Below are 22,579 nucleotides of genomic sequence, written 5' to 3'. Positions count from 1 at the left end.
TAGACTTCTGGCATTGAGCAGCATTACCCTCAGTTTCTTCCCATTTTTGTTTTCTAGGGTGGCAGGTTTAGAATTTGAGCCTTGCCTAAAAAAGGCACTATGGGGGTGGCAAGAGCCTTAGCCAATATCCGGAATCCCAGGGGTGACAGGTGCAAGCCGTCCCTTGTGAAGCAGCGTGGCTTGTCAAGCATGTCATCCCAGACACTGGATCCCCTTTGAATGACACCAGACATTAAGTCAATTGTTAAAGCTGATCATCTTGTCTCTATATTGTGGCATCATTCTTGGTGAAGGAAGGATACTGCTCAGGGTTAGGGTCATACCTGCCTGGGCTACATAATCAGAGAGCTCCTCTATGTCTCTTTTCATGTAGTCCAGGGAGGTACGTCTCAGGTCGTTCACACCAGCATGGACAATGACTGTGTCATATTTGTACTTGCCGTGGAGTGACCAGAGTGCTTGTGTTATGTGGCGGATTCTAGCGCCCAATAGGCAGCTTACTGTGACCCTCTCCTTGTTCAGCCTGGTGAGTGGGACGTCAGTGTGTCTGACTATGGAGTCACCTATGACAAGTATGTTTGGTGTTGTATTTGGCCTTAAGGGCTGTGACTGCTTTTCACACTGCTTTTGTGGTTTATGTGTTGCTTGTGGGGTGTCTTGAGGTAGCAGTTGTTTGGGTGTCTGCTTTGGAGGCCTCTGCTGTTTAGGTAAATTTTTACTCAGAGCCTCCGAGTATGTCTTTGTGTGTTTATGTGTTTGATTCAGTGGTGTGGTAGCATTATGTGAGGCTGGTTTTGTGGTGTGTGTAGTTGCCTTCTCCTCCTGTCTGGTCTTGCCAGTCCTGAGTTGACAGAGCTCAGCCTCCAGTTTGGCTAAATAGCTGCATCTCTCGCAAGTATTTGTGTTATGTGGGAGGAAGAGAGGGTTGTCTGTGTACATGACGCAGTTATAACATTGCCTCAAGATTCCCAGATTCACCAGCTGGACCGGAGAGGAGACTGACAACTGACCTTTGGACATGCTAGAATAATATTAGGAATTCCTTAATAATTGAAAACAAGGGCCAGTGGGGAGTGAGGGTGTAGTGCTTTTAATTTTTAGTGCTGACTTATATAATTGCTTTAGTGAGCAAGTGCCAGGTAACTTGAGTGCAATGTGTTACAAGTAACTAAATGCAAAAACGACAAACAGTAACTTTCTTTCAAGTGAAACAAGGAAATAAGTACAGTAAGCAATGCAGATATCACTAGTGATCCACAGAAGCGCTGAGAAGCCGTGTATTAGGTGGAATTAGCTTCCAGGGAAATAACAAGCAAACAAACAACAAGCATATAAACAAAGCTAGATTCAGCAGGCCTGGATCTAGTCTATGCTAGAGCAAACAAGGTGTACCAATTTCAGTAAGATACAGTTCAAATATTCAGGCACTATAAACCTTTAACCAGAAATTCCCAGCTCAGAAGGGCAGAGTCCAGCCTCTTCTCCCACAAGAGTGCAGACCACGAACCTTCTTAATGTAAAATAACTGGCCTGAAGCCCAAGTGCCTAAACCAGAACTAATACACTTGGACACTGGGCTCTCAATCAGCAGTTCCTAACTTAGAAGGATGAACGCTACCTGTCCTGCCACCACAGTGCTTGCCACAAACCTTCCTAATGTAAAACAACTGGTCTGAAGCCCAAGTGCTTAATCCAAAACACTTAGAATGATAGCTACACTTTAATCAAGTTACAACCAAGCAGTAATAAATACAATTGAATACTTTAGAGAATGTCTGGATTAGTGCTCAAGTTACACAAACAAAGCTAGATCCAGCAGGCCCGAATCCAGTCTATGCCACAGCAAACAAGGCGCACCAACTTATAATGCCTCATATATTGTGCCCCACAGTGTCCTTCTTGTGTGCATCCTCACTTGCCTCAGCTACAGCTTATTATGCGGTTTATGTGAGCTATCGACTGAGCTGCTGCTCACTGTGCCATCCAATTAATTCTGGTGTGCAGTGAGCTCTGAATAAGTGAATATCTGCTTATGAGTCATGCATCTGTCACTGCTAAAGCAGAGAGCCCTCTGGTTCTCTCCCTGGTATGCAGGCAGATGGCATCTCTGAATCTATATACCCATTTAAATTGAGAAAAGGGAATATGCTGCCCGTTCCAGGCTCTTCACCCTTGTGACACTTGTGTTTTTGGATTGTTTTGAGGATAAAATTGCAGGCTTAACTCACAGCCCAGTGATTCTTGTAGTTGCTCCAAAGATGCAGTCCATCATGTTTCTCTGAAGGTCATTGTGTTTACCTTCATCTTCTAATTAAACATACATAATTTGCATATGGGACTGCAGAAAATGCTGGAGTGGCACAACAACTGTCATTAACAGCCATTACAAGATCAGATTAACTGTAATATTTAGACCGTGATTTCTTGCAAAAACTGGATCGTGTTGCTTTCATTATGTGTCTCAGGTCACTAAATACGTTTTTGCATAACTGTTTTTATCTGTATTTTGACCACCTGATTTTAAAAGGCAGTAAAACTATGCATAATTGAGTGCCATTTTACAACTAACATTGAAGAATTGATGGCTTTGCGTCAGTAAGTCAAGAGACAGCAAAAAGTGCACCGATGTTAAATCAGGTCATTCCCGTCTCCTTCTACTACTCCATCGTTCCCTTCTCATTCACAAATGCAGTCATTTACAGGAAATACAGCTGGATCAGGTCTTCCTCTACTAGTGCATCACACTGTCCTTGCATCCTCAGTACGGAGTTTTTTCTACTTGCCCCTTTCATTTAGGTATCCCTACTCATGCACACCTTTGCCCCCTACAACTTGTTCTCCCCATCCACATCTATCAGGAGGAGTCCTGTTCCACCAGCACAAAGTCCTTTCTAATTACATTTTGGTTTGTTTGTTAAAATGCATAGGTTTCATCCTTTGGTGTTATTTGGGCAGATGCTTGCCACTTTGCAGTGACCATAAATGGCTGATTACTTCCTTACCTGATTCCAGCTGTCCTGTCTTGTATCCTGGATTGATCCTAGGGTGGCTCCCAATGTCAGGTTTGGCTCCCCACTTGGCTGCTTATTTGTCAGCTGTATAGCTGTATCTCTGGCAACAGCCCCCTCCAATTGACCACAACTGTCAGCTACCATATGTATTTTCCTGGAACAGCACCCCCCATGATGCCAGGCCCAGTGTTGATCTAACTACTGACATCAGGCCCATCACTATTGCATCCCAAACATTAAGTACCAGTAGGCTGTAATATCAGGGGTACAAAGTGTGGTTATAGCCTTCTCGCTGTGGCCTTGGCATCTACACATCCTGCAGACACATTATACCATCTGCCACTTTACCTGCTTTGGTCACTTTGTTTGTGGCATTTCCAGCAATGCCTCCTTTGTCCCAAACCAAATTCAGACTTGAGGTAAATGGTGGCATCCAATTTATATAGTGCTATGATAATCTTTATTGGCTGCAGTTTCAAAACGTTCATCTGCTGTGTTTTTCAGTGTACCTATATCTTTATTTGAGAGACCTAAGCGCCCTCATCCCTTTACTGCACCCCTACCTAAGGTTGCCAATTCCAAATCCCCCTTCAAAGAAACCAGTCGTGAATCTGTTTTCCAATATGAACAGATACCAGCTGATTATAAGAAGAACGATGTATCCTTTTTTTGTTTTGGTGATTGCAGGTCGTTTAGGAAAGAAGTCAGCAGCTGGTATTGGAGATTGCCTTAAAACAGCTATTCAGGTTTGCAAGACCGTGGTTCACAGCTGGTCCTCTTTTTTGTTCACGTCTTTCAAGGTGCACTCAAGGGAAGATGGGTACATCTTCATAACACAGCATCTTTTCTGTCAAAAGTGAACAGACTGTTTCCATCAACTGTGGAGTTTATCATGCTGACTGAGACCTCCAGGTCAGACACCACAGTTACAACTTGAAGCTATATTTAACAAGTTTAAAAAATTTGTTTTTGCATGTGCTGTATTCTGGGCTGCTGTCCAATTGCTTCTTGATTCTGTGTCATCTATCAGCACCACCTGATGATGTCACAAAGGGGAAACAGTATGTATATCAATACGCAGTCTACTGAATTAATGGTGTCATGCTCTGCCAAGAAGAGGTACTAAGAGTCTATAACATTCTATGCTATTAAATCTCACTACCTTTTCTGATCTGAGCTCAAACCTGTCTGAGGACTTAGGAGAGTAGCGGAGACTGGCTGATGTTCTCAGTTACCATCGGGGAGCCAGACCTGACATACAGACAGAGTTGCACAGCCATAAGGCTGTACAGCACAGAAGCACAGCCTGTACGGTGGCATGATCATCTCACGTGCATTCTCGATGACCAAAATGAGGGGCAGCCCTGCAGGGTCACAACCCCACTAAGGAATTAAATGAATTTTTTAAAATTAATATCACAATTAACCATTCCCACAACAGTTTTTGGGGATAGCTCATACTACACCGACCTGGATCTGCATTGTCCTCGGCTCTCCCTCACTCTGATTCCTGAAACCTGCAGTACATACCTCTCAACTCCACAGACTTTTGCAGATTGTCCATATTTTTGCCTATTATTTTTGGCCAATTTTTCATAAAATTGTGGTTTTCTGGCAAATCATTAAAGAGTGAAGTAAGAAAACAATGACAGACATTTGAGTTTCTGAATTCATACCCTTCAGGAAATTCATGCTAATGAAAAACCTGTTACCAATTTTATAAGTCTGCAAAAGCAATATTTAAAAATTGTCCCTATCTTTTGGGCCTTTGTCCAGATTTCTTACTGTAAGAAGTTGAGAGGTATACTGCAGTACAGTCCCAGCTGTATGCAGAACTCTGTACTGTATGTAGCCTGGCTTCCTACCAGACACTTCCTGCAATACCAAGTATCACATACAGGTGGAGCATCTACCTTGCTGAGTAGCCCATTCAGTTTAGTGAACATTTTTCATTTCAGCACTACTATTCCAGTTGACATATAACACACACAAATATTCCTTATTCTAGGCTATCTTTGAAATGATTCACATATCCCTAGCTTTCTGCTAACAGTGATCCCAAAGTAGAAAAATACTTATAACAGTTTTATATTATGTGTTATTATACTGCATGCCAAGCAAGCATTTCACACTTTATTAGGAATATTATCCTGTTCATTGTCGCCTCACAGTAAGACGTTGTCCTGTTTGATTCTCCGCTAGAGCATCTTGTGTGTGGAGACCTGTGTGAATGGGCATGCCTTCGTGTGGAGACATGTGTGAATGGGCATGCCTTCGTTGAAGGTTGTGCGTCAGGGCTGGCAACTCGGCACGTAAAAATCCACTGCAAATCATTAGCGGACTGGAGTTCCGCTGTGGCGACCCCCTAACAGGGAAAAGCCGAAAGACACAACAACATCCTGTACCATTTTTCTTTTGCTACTTTTTATTCAAATGTAAATACATTTAGTTAGTTACTGACTTATTGTCAGACTGAGTGACTTATTAAATGCACTGCAATCTGTGTCACTTACATGCTGAAATCAGATGCTGTCTACAGAAAAACATGCCTATCCACTACAAGCTGCTTACCATCCACTGCATCATCAAAATACAGGACCATGTGACTAATACTTGGGAGTTAACTGGCAGTTGCTCAACATATAGGAAATATAAATGCAAGTCTTAGTAAATACAGTTTAACTAAAATAGAATTAAGTAAAAAAAACTACATATTTTAGAATCAGAAACTTTGCTTTACATGACAGCAACACAACTGCTGCAAAAAGAAATGGCACATGACGTGTACCAGCCCACTGGTTTCTAAGTGCACAATGACCCTATAACTGAGACATACTGGATCTCATAATGCTAACAAACAGAATCAGTAATTACTATTCATGTTTGGTAAATTCTCTGTAGAATAGCAGTCCTTTTTATACATCACACGTGGTACTTATATCATTCTCACACTTCCTTTAAAATTTCTCCAGTGGTACAGAAACTGGCTTAAAACTACAATCTAGTATCAGAAGCTGCTTATCAGGGCTGATGAACACCTGTCTAGGTTTTTCTGCCATAGGTTATAGGTTAGTAGGTTAGTATCAGGCTAACTGCCCTTGCGGGCCATTTTAAGCCTAGCCAATTATCCCTTGTGAGACTCAAACCCTGCACCTTCTATTTATAAGGCAAACACCTTAGCCATTAGGCCACCCTCCCAACCCACAAAGGATAACATATTCAGGACTGCAGCACATACTAGTCCACATTTTTGGGGGGAGTAGAACCTACAGCCCTTTGCATCAAGATGCAAACATGCTACCTGCTGTGCTACTGACACCATGATGCAGTAGTGATTGAAAAACCCACTGGAGCAATCGTCAATTGGTCTGGAAGAAAAGGGGAGATTTTTCCAACCAGAATAAAAAGAGAGTTGATCTTTTTCCTGGTATTTTCAATATGGTTATGGTCCAGCCATAAACAGGTGTTTAAAGGATGTGGTTGCTTCTAATGGGGTACAACTGAGATCTGCCTTGGTGAGATTTTTATGAGTTTCTTCAGCTTTTATTGGGTTCAAAGGCACCTCATCATATCATACTTTTTGCTTTGGAGGGGTTTAGGAGCAGATTATGGTTGTTTAGCCAAGAATTAAGGGAGCAGATGTTTGCATAGCTGAATGTGAGGGACTGGAAGGAAGGATAACCTTGGCATCAGCAGAAAGAGTGATAGGAAATTCAGAGAGATTTGGGGATAGTTGGTTAACAAACACTGAAAATAACAGTAGGGCAACTATGGAGCCTTGTGGCACTCTTTTGGTAAGGAGGTGATAGGGATGAGTCTGTTTTGACTCTGAAATACCTATCCATTAAGAAAACGTGGAACCAGGTAACAGTATTAGAGCTAACTCTGACTTCTTGGAGGAGGTGAAGGGGAAGGAGATTTTCAATAAGATCAAAAGCATCTTTTAAAGATACAGAAGGGCTCCCCAAAGATAATCATAGGGAGAGTCCCTTTTGTCCCAGGCAACAGTGGCTCTCAATTCTTTTGAAAATGGCCAAGGGCAATTACCAAAAGCTTCCTTACAGACTGAACATACTCACACAGAACAGGGGGTTGTTTGATACACCCCAACCTTCAACTTCTTCACTTGACTGTCTGGATAGGAGGATTTTAATAGCTTTTTTTCTGAGGACACGCAGCAGGTATTAAAATGAAGCAAAGAAATCTGCTAAAAAAACATATTTGTCAAAGTAGAAAATATTTTCTTGTTGGTGCCAAACCAGGAACCTTTTAAGGCTCAGACTCCAGTTATTCTTCAGTACTTGTGAGGGCTAGTATTCCCTGGTCCCTCTTACTTTTCTTTCAAAATCCATCCTCCAACTATATCTGCTTGTCTGCCTCAAGTTTCCCCTTTCTACCCTACCTGAAGTGAAGCATTTTTTGAAAGGGGTTTTGCATATTTGTCCAGAAGGCAGGTGGCTGCTTCTTGGGATCTTAACTTTGTTCAGATAAACATAACCTTTTCATGAGGCTGATTCAAAGTTCTTATCTTGCAAAACAGCATTACTTACTGTTCTGACTCCTGCAAGAACAGCATCCAAGTTACAAGCTGTTATGGTGGAATAAAATCCATATCATTTTTCACAAATACAGGGTTACTTTGAGAACAAATCCTTTCTTATGCCTAAGGTCATTTCAGAATTCACTCTAACCTAGACTATTAATCTCCCTGTTTTCATTCCAGAGTCTAAAAATAAAAGAAGAATTTGACATAAAACAGATGTCATCAGATAACTCAGATACTACACTGACAGGACATAACCTTTCAGGACAGCTGATCAGAATGTTTGTATCCTATGAAGGTAATTGTTAATCAGATGTTCATTTCCTATCAAGGTAAGAAAAACGGACTAGCAGAGTCTAAAGAGAATGTCTACATGGTTGTCCCATGCTACTACATTTTGTTATTCTCATAACAAGGTTTGTGGTGGTCACTGGTGTACGATAGGAATGTATACTGTCTCTCTTATTATTCGCAATAGTTATTGATTGGGTCATGCAGAAAGCATTACATGTAAACTCAGTGGGACTGAAATGGGTCGATCAGTGGAGAAACAGGGAGGGAACGTAGGCCTAAAAATGAATCTTGACAAATGCAAAGTGTTGGTCAGTGAAGTATGGAATGACAACAAAGACATAACAGCCGCAGGATTAATATTAGATATGACACAGAAGTTCTGCTACCTGGGCAGTTTCATCTCTCATACAGGTAACTGCGAGAAGGAAGTTCTGGTTAGACTTGGAAAAGCAAGTACAGCATTCAATAGACTATCCAAAATCTGGAGATCAAAAAAACATTGCACTGTCCACAAAGGTGAAGCTATACCAAGCACTGGCGCTGTCTACGCTATTATACGCTGCTAAGCTACAGCCAATCACAGCATCAGCCACGAGAAAACGTGAGGGTGCTCATCATAAATGGTTAAGATGCACTGTGGGAATATCATGGAAGGACAAAGTAAAAAATGTGAGTGTCAGAGAAAGAATGCAACAAGGGAAACTTTAACAATATCATCATGGAAAGAAGGCTACATTGGTTTGGTCATGTTAACTGTATGGATACCAGCAGGATTCCTATACAATCCCTCAACTGGGAACTAGCTGGATGCAAGAGAAGACCAGGCAGACCTTAACAAAACTGGAAAGGAGTTGTAACAAAAGACCTCTATCATCTGAATATCACTTGGGAGGAAGCTAAAGAAGTAGCAGCTGATAGGACACATTGGAGTCAACTTGTGGCCCAATGCATCATGGATGCAGGGTGAACCAAAGACCGAAGACATCATAACAAGACACTTCCAGTCAAAGTCAGGGTCCACTCTAACAGAGCACTGGCTATTTCCATGACATTTTGGAAAGGGATAGAATCAGAAATATACTACAGGCAACAACTTGGTAATCTGTAAACACCTTTACCAAGAACTACAAACTAAGACTCCTTCTACAGCTCCATAGCAGGCTTTGCTAGAACTATTTTCTAGGGACTCCTGGATTCTAATCCATTTTCTTCTCCCTTGTTTTCTTAGTTAAGATATTCATCCCATATAGATTTTACTACTTTAGTGGTGATCTAATGACGAACATAACACAGGTGTTCAAATAGATCACGGCTACAGTAGCCACACACTACCTCCATCTCTATATTTTTTGCTATTTTTATTACTATGGGTCCTACATGTCAGGGCTCTGAACTCCTTCTGAGGCAAGAAAGCTCTGAAATGTTGGTACCCTAGCCACTGACTTTATTCTGCTTTCCTTGTGCATGGCAGTTACTAGAGTGCATGAAAGGTGCCCTAAAGTTTTAGAAGCTGGCCAGTTGGTCCAGTCCTTGGCAGCATGTCACATATAGCTTAGGCTACTGAAACAATGATCTATTAGATCATCTACCGTTATGGTAAGTTTACTTACAAGTTTACTTACAAAGTTGTGTTTTTCTACCACACTGATGTGTGTCCTGTGTATACAATGTAAGATCAAACTTATGATATATAGTTTTTAATTTGGAATTTTTAAAATCTCTTTTTGATACGGAAATCAGACAAAGCAAAGTTTACAATTTTAGGTAATGAGGTCCTAGCATATATCAGATCAAATCTGATCACTTTAAAAATGCTTAGTAACCCACAACAAAGAAATCAACACTTATTCTATCACTGACAATGTTGGCAGTTTTCTTCAGAAAAACAAATAGTAAACTGGGTGTTTTATACATGATATAAACGTTAAAACGGATCATTTTCAGTGTCTCAGAACATGAATGGCTAAGTAGAACCAGCACTACTCTGAACCACCTTCAATCGAAGAAGGGAAGAATTACAGCCTCAGTCAATTCCCAAAGATATGACAAACAGAAAACTGGCCGCCCTCACAAAAATATAGATGTTACCTATATACAGCAAGGAAAGTCTTCTGTTGGGCCTGCAGGAAAAATTACCACAAGCACAACACAAAAACAACCATACTTTCCATAGACAAATATACAAACTAGAAATGTTTACTACTTTCTAACTAGACAAACATCATCCATTACTTGAGAAATTAACCATAGAAACCACTTGTCAAAGTTGGTGGCAGTCCGTGCTGATATTAACAAATGTTAGGAGACCTTTAATCAAACACTGGGATAGACCGTGGGTTTCTAGATAGATTTTCTTTATTCAATATACACATCACATCTTCCTGGATAAACGGCCATAGGAGGAGCAAAATCATGAAATAAACACCCTCCCTCTAGATTTTCAGCACCAGAGATAGAATTCAATAATGCAAGGAAAGGCATGGCGACTCCTTACAGACATAAATACTATGGGTAGTAAGAAAAAGGAAATATACTACTGGTAAATACGATTTGTAGCTTATTCACATGGCAGGGAAAGAGGCAGATTTCATAGGACAGGCAGTCCTCAACTGCTAATCAATATCTAGTTTCTAGCACAAACATTTGCAAAAAAATATATCTTTACAACTATCGCTATCTACAGTTCTGAGTAAGCGCATACATAGGCATCTTACTTAACTGAAATTTCTGCAGTTTAGAAGTCTATGGGGATGTTCTATACAAGGATAGTCATATCTGTTAAAATTTTTATAGAAAAATATTAACCATTTGCCAACAGTCTTGATAGTGCAGGAAAATATTTCAAAACATTGTTTTGTATAGGGCTGATGCCATTCAAGCCCCTTCTTTTCAGAAGGTACCTCCTGGCATGCATAGAAGAAAATAAATACTGTGGTATTCAGTTCACCGTGTTTGTACATCTGCTTAATAATCAATAACCATTACATTTTATAAAGACACACACACAAAAATGAAAACACATCAAATCAATGTCCACTGTGAAACGGACATAAAATAATTTCACTGCCCATCTTGTAGCAAATACCTGCAACACAAGTTTTTAAACTTTATTAAAGAATGATTTGAGGCCATCAACTGGATTAGGTTTGCCTTAGAGTAGTCTTTAAATACAGAAAGGTTTTGTGGTAAGTCAAGTTTTACCCTCATAGTGAAGGATTCATAATGACGGTCAGATCTGGGAAGAGACATGGTAACTGCAGATGTTGACCTGAGGGTGAGTACATTGTCAATAACCATGGCCAATACTTTTGAACCCCTAGTTGGGACTTGAACCAGCTGATCTAGGAAGCTGACATTAATGAAGTCCAGGAATCATTGTGGGTACTTTTTAGAGGTGGTGTAGGTTTTTCCAGTTAATGAAGGGATAGTTGAAGCTTAATAGGGAAGATGTCAATTTCTTTAGATATATCTCATGTGCTGCAGGTGACATGGAGGGGCTATAGTAACTGGCTATGATATGGTACAGAGTTTTATTTACCATGAAAAATATATGGAGGAGTTCAAGATCAATGTCTAGACTTAAGTGTTTGGAAGTGTTTACGGCTCCTTAGGAATACAGACATGCCCCCCTAAGTGATACCTTATTTTTCTGTGTTGGGTCTGAAAGACTGGTAGGCACTGAAACCCTGCACTGTAGGGTGTTATTCTTGTTCTGAAACCATGTTTCAGTAACTATGCAAATATCTATATTTTCAGGAGTGCAACTTCTTGTTTAAGCTTCTAACATTGAGCAATAATTCTGACTAGCTAAGTAGGTAACTTGAGGAGACCGAACTTGCCTAAAAATGTCTCTATGGGGGAAGAAACAGTACTGACCAATATATAGCAGCCACCTCAATATATAGCCTCACCTCAGGATACGTACCCAAGGAGTGGCGCACGGCGACTGTGGTCCCACTTAATAAGGGCAGTGCCTCCACAGACCCTGGAAATTACCGCCCCATTAGCTTGACAAGCCTTATCTGCAAAGCCATGGAGAGGATCATAATGGAACTCATAAATAAAGACAAAGGGAACTTGCAGACTTTGGATCCAACCCAGTTTGGCTTTGTCAAAGGCAGATCCTGCCTCTTAAACTTGGTTGACTTTTTCGAGACAGTCACCAAGGCCATTGATGAGGGAAAGGCAGTCCATACAGCCTACCTCGACCTGGCAAAGGCCTTGACACAATACCCCACTCAGGTATCATCGAAAAACTCATCAGCTTGAATGTAAACCCATACATCACAAGATGGGTTGCAAACTGGCTAAGTGACAGAACCCACAGGGTCAGAGTTGCTGGAGCCATGTCAGACTCAAAGCCTGTCACAAGTGGTGTCCCACAGGGCTCAGTCCTGGGTCCACTCTTGTTCAGCATCTACTTTTCTGAAGTACAAGCAAACACAGGAGCGCTATGGCTGCCAAAGTTTGCAGATGACTGCAAACTGGGCCATAGTCGAAAACACATCTGACACAGATATCCTCCAGAAGGGCCTCACAGAAATGGATGACTGGTGCCAGAGCCATGGCCTGAAGTTAAACGCCAAGAAATGCATAGTCATACCCTTCGGGAAAAACAAGGTTACCCCTAGCTACCATATAGGTGGCAATCCACTGAGCACAGAAAAGTCATCAGGGATCTGGGGACCCAGGTTGACAGTAGCCTTCGCTTTGACACTCATGTTGCTAAAGTAGTTAGGAAAACCTTCTATATCGCCCACCTGATCATGAAGGGATTCACATCTAGATCAAGGGAGGTCATCGTCCCCTGTACTCATCACTCATTAGACCTATGATTGAGTACAATGCCCGTTCGGAATGTATCTGACCAGACACCTGCTGCAGCTTGAAAGGCCCCAAAAGTTCCTCACCAAAAGGATAAAGGGTCTCAAAAATATGTCTTATGCTGCCCGACTGAAAGAACTCCAGCTCTATTCAGTCTCATACCGCTTGCTCAGAGGTGACCTGTGCCTGACATATAAGGCCATGTCAAACCCAGATTTGATGAATATGCTTCACCTCAAAAAATCTAGATCCCTCAGAACCACAAGGGCGGGAGACTTAAACCTTGACACGGTTATAAATAGAACGTGCTGGAGGGACAGAATCATCACCCAGAGACTCCCTATGCTGTGGAACAAAATCCCGGTACATGTGAGGCAGAGCACCTCTCTGGCCTTGTTCAAGAGGAATCTTGACCAATGGATGGGAGATCGCAGATATACCCCAGGGATTACTTCAGTGTCACTGCTTGACAGAGGCACAGCAAAATGATAGGCATAGTTTTTATTCAAACTAAAGGGGTGGCGAAAGCCGCATAACTATGGGCTAGGCTTATAAATGCCCTTGGGCACATAGCCTAGTATGAACCTATGAACCTATAAGGAGACAGGTATAGGTCATCTCTAGCAAAGCAGCTAGGGTTGTCGACCATTTCTTCTTCCCAGGCTGATAAACACTGGATCCCCTTAGAATTACAAAAGCTAAGCCAATAATCTAAGTGGGGATCCCCTTAGAATGACAAAAGCTAAGCCAATAATCTAAGTGGATTATCTTTTGTTTGTACTGTGGCATTGTGCTTGCTGATGGTAGGACACTGTTCAACACTAGAGTCACACCAAAAAAAAAAAAAAATACTAGTTTCACACCAAAGTCAGAAAAATATTCCCACAGCTCCATTATGTTCCTCCTCATATGATCCAAGGAAGTACGTCTCAAGTCATTTATTCCCACTTGAGCAATGATCATGTCATATGTGCACTTAGAGTGAAGGGACTTGAGGTCTCAAGTGACAATATATATTCTGGCATACGAGAGGCCACTAACCATCACTCTGTCTTTGCTCAATCTGGTAAGTAGTGCATCTGTGTGTCTGACTATGGATTCACCTATGACTAAGGCAATACCAGATGTAACGTCTTCATCTGCTAGCTGAGTGACCCCTTTCAAAAATTGTTTTCTGCACAGTCTGCGATTGTTGTGTGCCTGCTCCCTCCCACCCCAATTTCCTAGACACACAGTCTTATACTGGAAGATCCTCATCCATATTTATCTACCCAGTAAACAAACAATCATTAAAGGAAAACTGCTCTCCTTCCTCAAATTCCACATTCTCTACATCTTAAAGCCTCTAGGAATCATATGACCATGACCTACATTCATCCTCCTGCTGATATCAATTATTTTCCTTCAACCCTCACACAAAAAAACACAGTAGTTACCTGACTGCCACTGCCTCGATATATCAGTCTACATTTATACCCACACATATACGACCTACTCATATCCCATGAAACATTCACATCACATCCATGTCAGCATCCTGCTCACATATATCAAACATATCAGGATTCCAGTTCTCATCATCTCTAATTTTGACTGAAAACCCCAATTATACCAAAAGTACACTTACTGAAAATGCTACACAAATTCAGTCCCATTGTTTTTATACTTCTGTTGAGAGGCAACACTAAGCCCAATGCAGGACCACTCAACTCAAATCAACAAACGGTGTCATATTACCTGCTCCCTCTTTAAAGTCCACAGCATCCAGGTCAAAATCTTCCAACTCAATGCCTTTACCATGCAGCATAATCTTGACACTACAGCTATTAACGAAACATGACTTAAACCTGGCACCCCTAGACTTCCCCATCTCATGCAAATCTATTCATACCTACAAGATTACAGACCAGGCAAGAAACCTTGTGGAGGAGCATTAATTCTATTCAAAGATCACATTAACCTCACCATTGCTGCATAAACCAACAGTAACTCAGAATCGGACACTAATTGGATCCTTTTAAAAATTCCAACAACCAACCAAAAACCCCTTGTTACAGCCAATGCATACTTACCTCCTCCAGCCTCACTACCACAATTCAATACCCTCATCCAACAAATATATGCCAAAGCTCCCAAAAACTGTAACCTAAACATTTTTGGAGACTTCAACCTTAATTATTTAGACCCAAAGCAACTGATATGTCAGAACTCCTGGCCAGCTTAAATCTTACCCAAATCAACTCTGAAGCCACTAGACCAAGCCCTCAATCCAACAGGCATACCTTAAAAGATATTGTAATAACTAATAATCCTACAATGTTATCCAACCTCACCTTACATGCACTTTCCTTCACTGATCATTGTCCTGTAATTTTCTCAGTATTTAATATGACTTTAAAATAAAAACCTAAACTTTATCACCTCCAAACCCAAAACCATTCAGAATATCACTAATGATAAAAAACACCCTGCCATCCTTGATTGGTTTCACTTACTTGCCATAAAAGACTCCAATGAAGCAGCAAACAACTTTACCAATACGCTACTGCACTTGCAAAACAAATTCCTTCCCTTGATATAAAGGCTATTTCGACCCCATAAACATGTTTGAGTTTCTAATGACCTCAAACACCTCCTCAAATTATGTAATGAAATAGATACAATTGGAAATGCAACCCTTCCACAGATTCTCATGCCAAATATACTTCACTATGCAACCAGCCAAGCAATCCATCCACAGGCATAAAAACAACCACTACCAAAAAAAAATCTTTTAGCCATGATTCTTGAGAGAAATCAACTTGTTGATCAGTCGAAAAACACAACACAACTCCACTCCCCTGAATCCCTCTAACATCATCACACTCTCTCATGCGCTGACTTCCTCAATAGATTTCAGTAACCTGCCAGACATCGACAACACAAACCTATCACCCCCACAGCCACCCTTTCCTCCCCCTCTACATTCCACTATTCCACTTCAAAAAGATTATAACCAAAGTGATAGAAACACAAATGAACCAAATACAAATGGCTACTCCACCAGGGTCAAATAACCTAGCCCCTTGGTTTATTCAGCTTTGTAAGGACTTCCTCTCCTACCCTATCTCTCAGATGTACATCTACTTAAGTAATAAGATTACACCTCATATACGGAAAACAGCAATAGTCACTCCTATTCCAAAACTACCTAAGCCAACTACTGCTTCGCAATACAATCCTATCTCAATACTTCCCACTTTAGGTAAAATACTAGAAAAATTATCTACATCAATACCATCTTTTTTCCTGGAAGTCACATGGATTCTGGTCTGGACGCACCACCGTAACAGCTCTCTACTCCCACACAGATCACACAGATGACATCCTACCCAATATGGGCAAAGTCAACCTGACAGGAGCTGTCTATACTAACCTTACAAAAGCCTATTATCTAACTGATCATAACTTATTTGACAAATTAACTGAAATAGGCATTAGGGATGATTCAAAACCTTAGTTTGCAGGTTTTCTCACCAATAGATCCTTCAAGTTAAAAGTAAGCACCACCACCTCTGAAACAGCTCCTCTTATGAAAGGAGTCCCCAGGATTCCACTTTAGCCACACAGCTGATTTCCATATTTATCAACAAACTCTAATTCTTTATGCAGATGACAAAGTCATCTAATCGGCCAGAAACATATACTCAGTCTCACAAATACAAAATATATTCTATTTGGAACTGACCAAAAATAGTCAAAGCATCCAACAACCTTAATATTAAAGATATCTGACAACAGCAACTATAACCTGGCACAGAAGTGACAACCACAGTTTTACAACAAATTTACAGATCACAGCAGGGATTAGATTTATGCTTGGCAAAAGTAGTAAAAATGGAAATTAAACAATAGGCCTACAGCACAGACAAACTCAACCCTAAGTGATATGGCTCTCGGCAAGTGTTCTTAGGTGCACAAAACTGAGCTTATGTGACTGTAACGGTCCACAACTGCAGTCTGTGATCTGCAGAAATGTGTGAATGCTCCCAATTGGATACTGTTGCCCTTTTAGTAAAATACACAATAAAAATCAGAGGCGACACTAATTCAAACTTTTTTTTCCATTGCAGATTCAGACAATGCAATCATTTGAAACTGTTGTAAATAGTTCTCAATACTGCACAACCCTAGTGCGGAACACTCAGCACTTTCCAGATGCAGTGGAGGTGTGGTTATGTCAACTAGTATGTATTTATTCACTTTTGTTTTCTGTCAATTTCTTCCAGAACAGTAGCAACATTCCCTACTCTTACCAGCAAATAACTTGGTAAACCAATTCTAAATGCAGGAATCCAGCACAGACTACAGAAGAGTATTTAAATCAACACTAGCAGACTCTAACTTAAGTGCAAAACCAGAAACCTATACTCCCCAAATGTTGTGGGGTTTGGTTCTGATGTCACGCTCAATTAACATCTTCAGGCATCCTCATGTAGTTACAGCCCAGCACAGTAATGCAAAGCCTATAATACTGAGGGGACTTCAGCCCACAACCCTTCCTCACTTGTACTAAGCAAAGTGCATCATTTACAGGCTTCGCTACAGTAACAAATTCATAACTAGAATGCGAACCAAACCTAGGACCATCTACTCTCAAAGTCAACACCATATCATTTATTCAAATAAGTACATAATAGAAATAGTTTACTTATATTTGTTTAAAGGGGCAATGCATTGACCAATTTCAGGTTCAGCCGGGGTGAAATACAAAAGAATAGTAAAAAGAGAAGCAACAACAGAGCAGTTTGGATTAGTTACATGCACGTCATTGTAAACAAGCACAGTGCAATGCACAATATGTACAGTAGGTCACCTTCAAAATTACATAAGAGCAGAACAGAAGTGAAAAGGATACAGGGCTACTAAGTTAAGTGATATATCATGAGTTAAAACAGGGAGCATTTGGCTTGGATGAAGAGGTGCTTTCTAAGTTGTGCTCCGAGTTTGGAGTAATTGTTGATCCTGCTTACCAAAGAGTAGGAGCCTGAGAGCAGAATGCATGGGCAGTGCTGTGGAGTTTGACACAAGGGATAATGAAAGCTATTGTTGCTTGAGAATACTGTGAGTTTTTTTTTTCATGAAGGTTAGATGCAAGTGGAATAAATGTACGGAGATGAAGTAGTTTGTAGAGTTGGGACCTAACAGTAGGTTATATCTTTCTTTTATAATTAGCTATCTGGCTTTTTCTATGCTGCTATAGTGGCATTCATGGACAGATGAGTTTGTAATGAATTGGCAGACGCTGTAAGAGACTGCTTGCAGTACTACAACATTTTTCTTGGAAGCAGCTGCAAAAAAAAAAATGGGTAAATCATATTCTAGCTGAGAGAGAATAACTGCTCTGCCTGTTTGGGACAGAAAAGGTGAGATATTTTTGGTCCATAAGAGGAAGGAAATCATTTTACTCTCACTCTGCTTATGTGGAAATGGACCTTTAGAGATTAATCAAACAATATAATAATCCTAGATATTCGAATGTTCTACAGTACGGTTGAGTAAGTCAAAGACAGTTAAAGAGTCAGACACCTAGTGAATTTTCTGTAGAGTTCCAAAAAGCATGGTTTTAATCTTGGAGGGCTTGAGAAGTAGTTTATGATTTATGAGCCAATGGCAGAGCTCAGGTAAGTCTGAAAGGAGTTGGGGCTGAATGCTGGTGTAAGAGTGACTTCACTGGCAAATGACCATGTCATCTGTGTAGAGCATGAATGAGAGATGGGGAAGGCCAATACGGACTATGTTAATGAATATAGAGAACACGAGGGGGCAAGAATGGATCCCTGTGGTAAAGCTTTGCTAGTAGGTGCAGAGTCTGATTGGGTGGATCCCATTTTAACTCTGAAATGTCTGTCTGTGAGGAAGTTTTTAAAACAGGGAGTGCTGTCAGTGCTGATACCGATTTTAGTTAGTTTATGAGAAGACAGTGGTCAGTGAAGTCAAATGCCTTTGTCAGGTCTATAAATAGAGAACTTGTAAAGCGGCCTTTATCAGAGTTTTGTACCTGTAAAGAGGCCTTTATCAGTATAAGTATCTCTTCTCCCTTATCATTCCTTACATATTTTGGAAGTATATTTTCATAAAAAAGACCAACAACCCAAATAAATTTACTATATCCTTCAGCAAGGTCGCCATGTGAATATGAGGGGAAGCATCCAATGACTTTAATGGACACAACCCTACACTTGCATGGAGGTGCATCCATTAGTCTACAAACATCCCTGTGTTATCCCTACACTGAAGCCACTAAGGGACACGTACACAGATTACACTTAATGACACAAACATAAGGAAAAATACAACTATAGAAAGGAGTTTAAAAATAAACTTGAAGTAATGCATACTAATTGATAGGGCTAAAATGCTTTATAGCAGTGTATTCACCACATGCCATGGTGCAAAAAGGTTAGGTAATAACTGTCGGCAAAAAAACTTTGAAGTGTCCCGTTCTGTAGACTGACTTACATTTGTAAAGTAATCTGTTCACATTAGTCTCCATCAGAACACGACTTGAATATATACAAAACCATTCTCAGACAACTGTAATAAATGTAGTTATTCTTCAACATAGGGATTCCAAGCTGGTCTTGACAACAAAGTTTAAAATGCCGCCATGAATTGGAAGCCTGAGATGGATTAACTGTTTTTCACAGCCATGCTGACCATTACTGTTTACAGCTTATGGTAAAGCAAACGAGATACCCGACAAGAGCAAACTAAAAAGAGTACAGACTTGAGGCATCACAACTCTTTTTCATCACCTGCTTCCATGACTAGAGATGTACAGAATATTATAACATTAAAGAATGCTGAAAATCTTCACACTTTGTAAACCCAGGATGCACAAAACAAGAAAATTCAGTGAGGGATTGCTGTAAATAACTAATATCTCACTCAAAGACTGTAAAACTACATCATCCACATAAGTTCTTAAAACTTTCAATACTTCTGAAAGCATCCAACAGCAACATCAATAATATAGTACAAAAAACGAACCCTTAGGGACTCCCAACACTGAATTTGAGTAGATCACACAACACAACTACAACTTTAGTGCAACATGCCCTAAGCTGAAGGCAACATCCAACACTATGTGAGTGTTTATTCATTTCTAGTCCTCTGACAGTGAAAAGACTATACACAAGATCTGCACTTAGCAAATGCTTTAGACACATGCAAAAAGTAACAGGAACAGCTTCAGACTGTAAAGTGTCATTTTTCTACAATGCATATGAAGAACACCCTCACCCTACTCTAAAAATTCCCATTCCATTATTTAATTTTAATAACTATGTATGTACCCCAGAAAATATTCTCTGCTTCCCAATCACTTACCACTCTTCCATTATCCTATGTCTCTAAACTACCACTTGCAATGTCTCATAGCTATGTCTTCTAAGGCTTTAATGGCATCGGGGGGTACTGAGATGCATACTGTTCTACCAAGTGATTACAGAATATTGATACCAGTACACGAGTGCGAAAGTCATAAGGGAATAACATATGCAGTATCCAAGTGTGCATGTACCCAAGTTGTCTGTATGCCACAATGTACAATGAATGGATGGACCCCCCCCAGCCATCAATAAGGGGTAGCACAGTAGCATCATATCTTAAACCCATCACTCAGAATGGGAAGCAAGGTAGTGGTTGTTAAATCCTACTTTTCAAAACTGCCACACTGTTGCACAGGTTGTTTCCTGAACTGCAGTATAACAGACATGAATTGTTTAGCAATTCTATGGAGGTAGTCCTTCCCCTCTATTGCATATCCATTGTCCAGTTGCACCTCCCCAATCACCATCCCATTCTAAAATGCTGATGACTAGTAGTTTTCAAAGTGGCCAAAGCATCTCCTCATTCTAGAAAAAAATCCTCCTTATAATAAAACTAACACCTTATCAGGTCTTACTTCTACCATGCTGCACTGGGCTGCTGGGATGGTTGTGATGTCATCAACATTGCCATAACCCTCTAAACAAACACAAAATCAAATTTCCCCCTTAATCTCATCATCTCTACTTGCACAACCTACCTAGCATATTTATTGTAAACCTCAAAAATGCCATTAAGATGTCCACCTTTCTTCACTACTCCTATTTTCACGTCACCCACAAACACTGGGCACCCAAAGTAACATGTCACATAGTCAAGTTAGCAAAGATAAATATGTAAACAGTACACCGCACACGCAACGTGCAAAAACGTTCTTCATATATATGCATTTAACAAACTTCGTACACACTGCGATCTTTGCTGCACGTACATGCAGCACCATGCCAGCTAAAGTATTGTACACATTTCCAGGTACAGTTTACAATTCCATATGCGTATAAGCAAACTAATCTGGGTCACTAGGCTCATACACAAAACAAGAATAAACAGTACATACAAAGATGCACTTCAAGAAGTACTGATGTGACAGAGATGACAACTGTCTCATTAATTAAAACGTGTAAGAAATCCACTCTATTCACTGACACTAAGAAAACTTGTGCAAAGTAGTCATGCAGCTTTCATCACACACATTATGGTTGCAGTAACATCATGCAACAAAATCACAGCTGCCAAGTTACAGTTTGTTGTTGTTCACTTTCAGTACATGATGGCTTGTTAACACAACTCACAGAGTTCTGAATATCTATGGCAAAACCTGGCCTGCTGCTCAATATATCGTTGCAGAACATCAGTAAGGAGATCGCAGGCGGTAAGATGCACAGAGTCCCAGCCAAGAGCCTGACAGATCTGCGCCACAGATATCCGCAATAAGGACCGGGCGTAGCTCTCGCACATCCCTCCGGTCGGGTTTAATCCCCAATATCAAAGTCTCAACCTCTTTTTGTACTTCATTTTTGTTTTCACTACTATTAGCCTAAAAGGCTCCCATAACACAACAACCCTTTGGTTCCTACCAGAGGATAGTATCGTAACGTCCTCAAGTCACGTGACTCAATCGTCAACACGAGCCCGTATTACGTATTTCCTCCGAAGGGATAGTGATGACGTCTAGTGAGGATCGCTCATAACTGTTAGTCTAAGAAACGGGATTTTGAAGGTCGCTTGCTTCTGACTGTGTAGGTTTTATTTATTTTATTTCTTTCCAATTTATTTGGCAGGATTGTCCATTGGGCCACGAGCAACCCGTTTTCAATGGAGTCCTGGGAGAAAAGCTCCAAAGAATACAAATATTACAGTATACAAGGTTACACGATTACAAATATAGAACACTTATAAATAGTATTCAGACAGTTGCCTAAGTTTTGCCTGAATTCTGTAACATTGAATTCCGTTTGTATTCGTGGATGTTATTTACTGCCGCCAGAATTAGAGCTCACGATATTGTTTTGATTTTTGTGGAGCGTGTTGTAGTTTGGAGTCCCGTGTGCAAAGCTTGTGTATTCAATTGGATACATTTCTGTAAAATTCTCTCAGAGATGGTATAATTTACAGATACTGAAATGTGTTTATTCTGGACATAAATGCATTGTCGAGATCTGTGCGTTGCTTGCTTGGAATTAATTGTTTGGAAACGGTTGAAACGTAGGCATAATTTCTCCCAAGTCTTTTAGATTTCTAATACCATGACGGAAATGGACCTCGTTCTAAGTCATGATATGATTACATTTCATGAAATTAGTACTGTTCGAGTCTTTGATGTTGGCCAAAAGTGCTATTCACAGCAGCAGTATGACCTGAATTCACTTCTGCAATTCATATGGAGTTACATGCACTGGTTGCATATCTAAGAAGGAGTGTACATTCTTTTTTTTTGAAACACGTTGCTACTACTACTGGAACTGTCTGGCTGTCCATCTTTAATATTGCTGTGGTTTCTGCTTCCAGACCCTGGTGTTTTTTATTACTTTTTCTT

At 40.4% G+C, this 22,579-nt stretch overlaps 1 protein-coding gene across 1 annotated transcript in view; it reads right to left on the bottom strand.

Annotated features, from left to right (window-relative positions):
- TAF3 (TATA-box binding protein associated factor 3) overlaps positions 1 to 21,660 on the bottom strand; it is a 1,072,471-nt gene extending 1,050,811 nt beyond the window's left edge. The window contains exon 1 of the mRNA XM_044088365.1: positions 21,336 to 21,660. Coding sequence (XP_043944300.1) covers positions 21,336 to 21,501 — 166 coding nt within the window. The 5' untranslated portion in view covers positions 21,502 to 21,660. The remainder of the gene's footprint in view (positions 1 to 21,335) is intronic.
- Positions 21,661 to 22,579: the final 919 nt, after the last annotated feature.

The sequence above is a fragment of the Protopterus annectens genome, chromosome 11.part0 (assembly GCF_019279795.1).
Source record: "Protopterus annectens isolate FY-2018-M chromosome 11.part0, PAN1.0, whole genome shotgun sequence".
NCBI classification, from domain to species: Eukaryota; Metazoa; Chordata; order Ceratodontiformes; family Protopteridae; genus Protopterus; species Protopterus annectens.
This window is presented reverse-complemented; position numbering and strand designations above follow the sequence as displayed.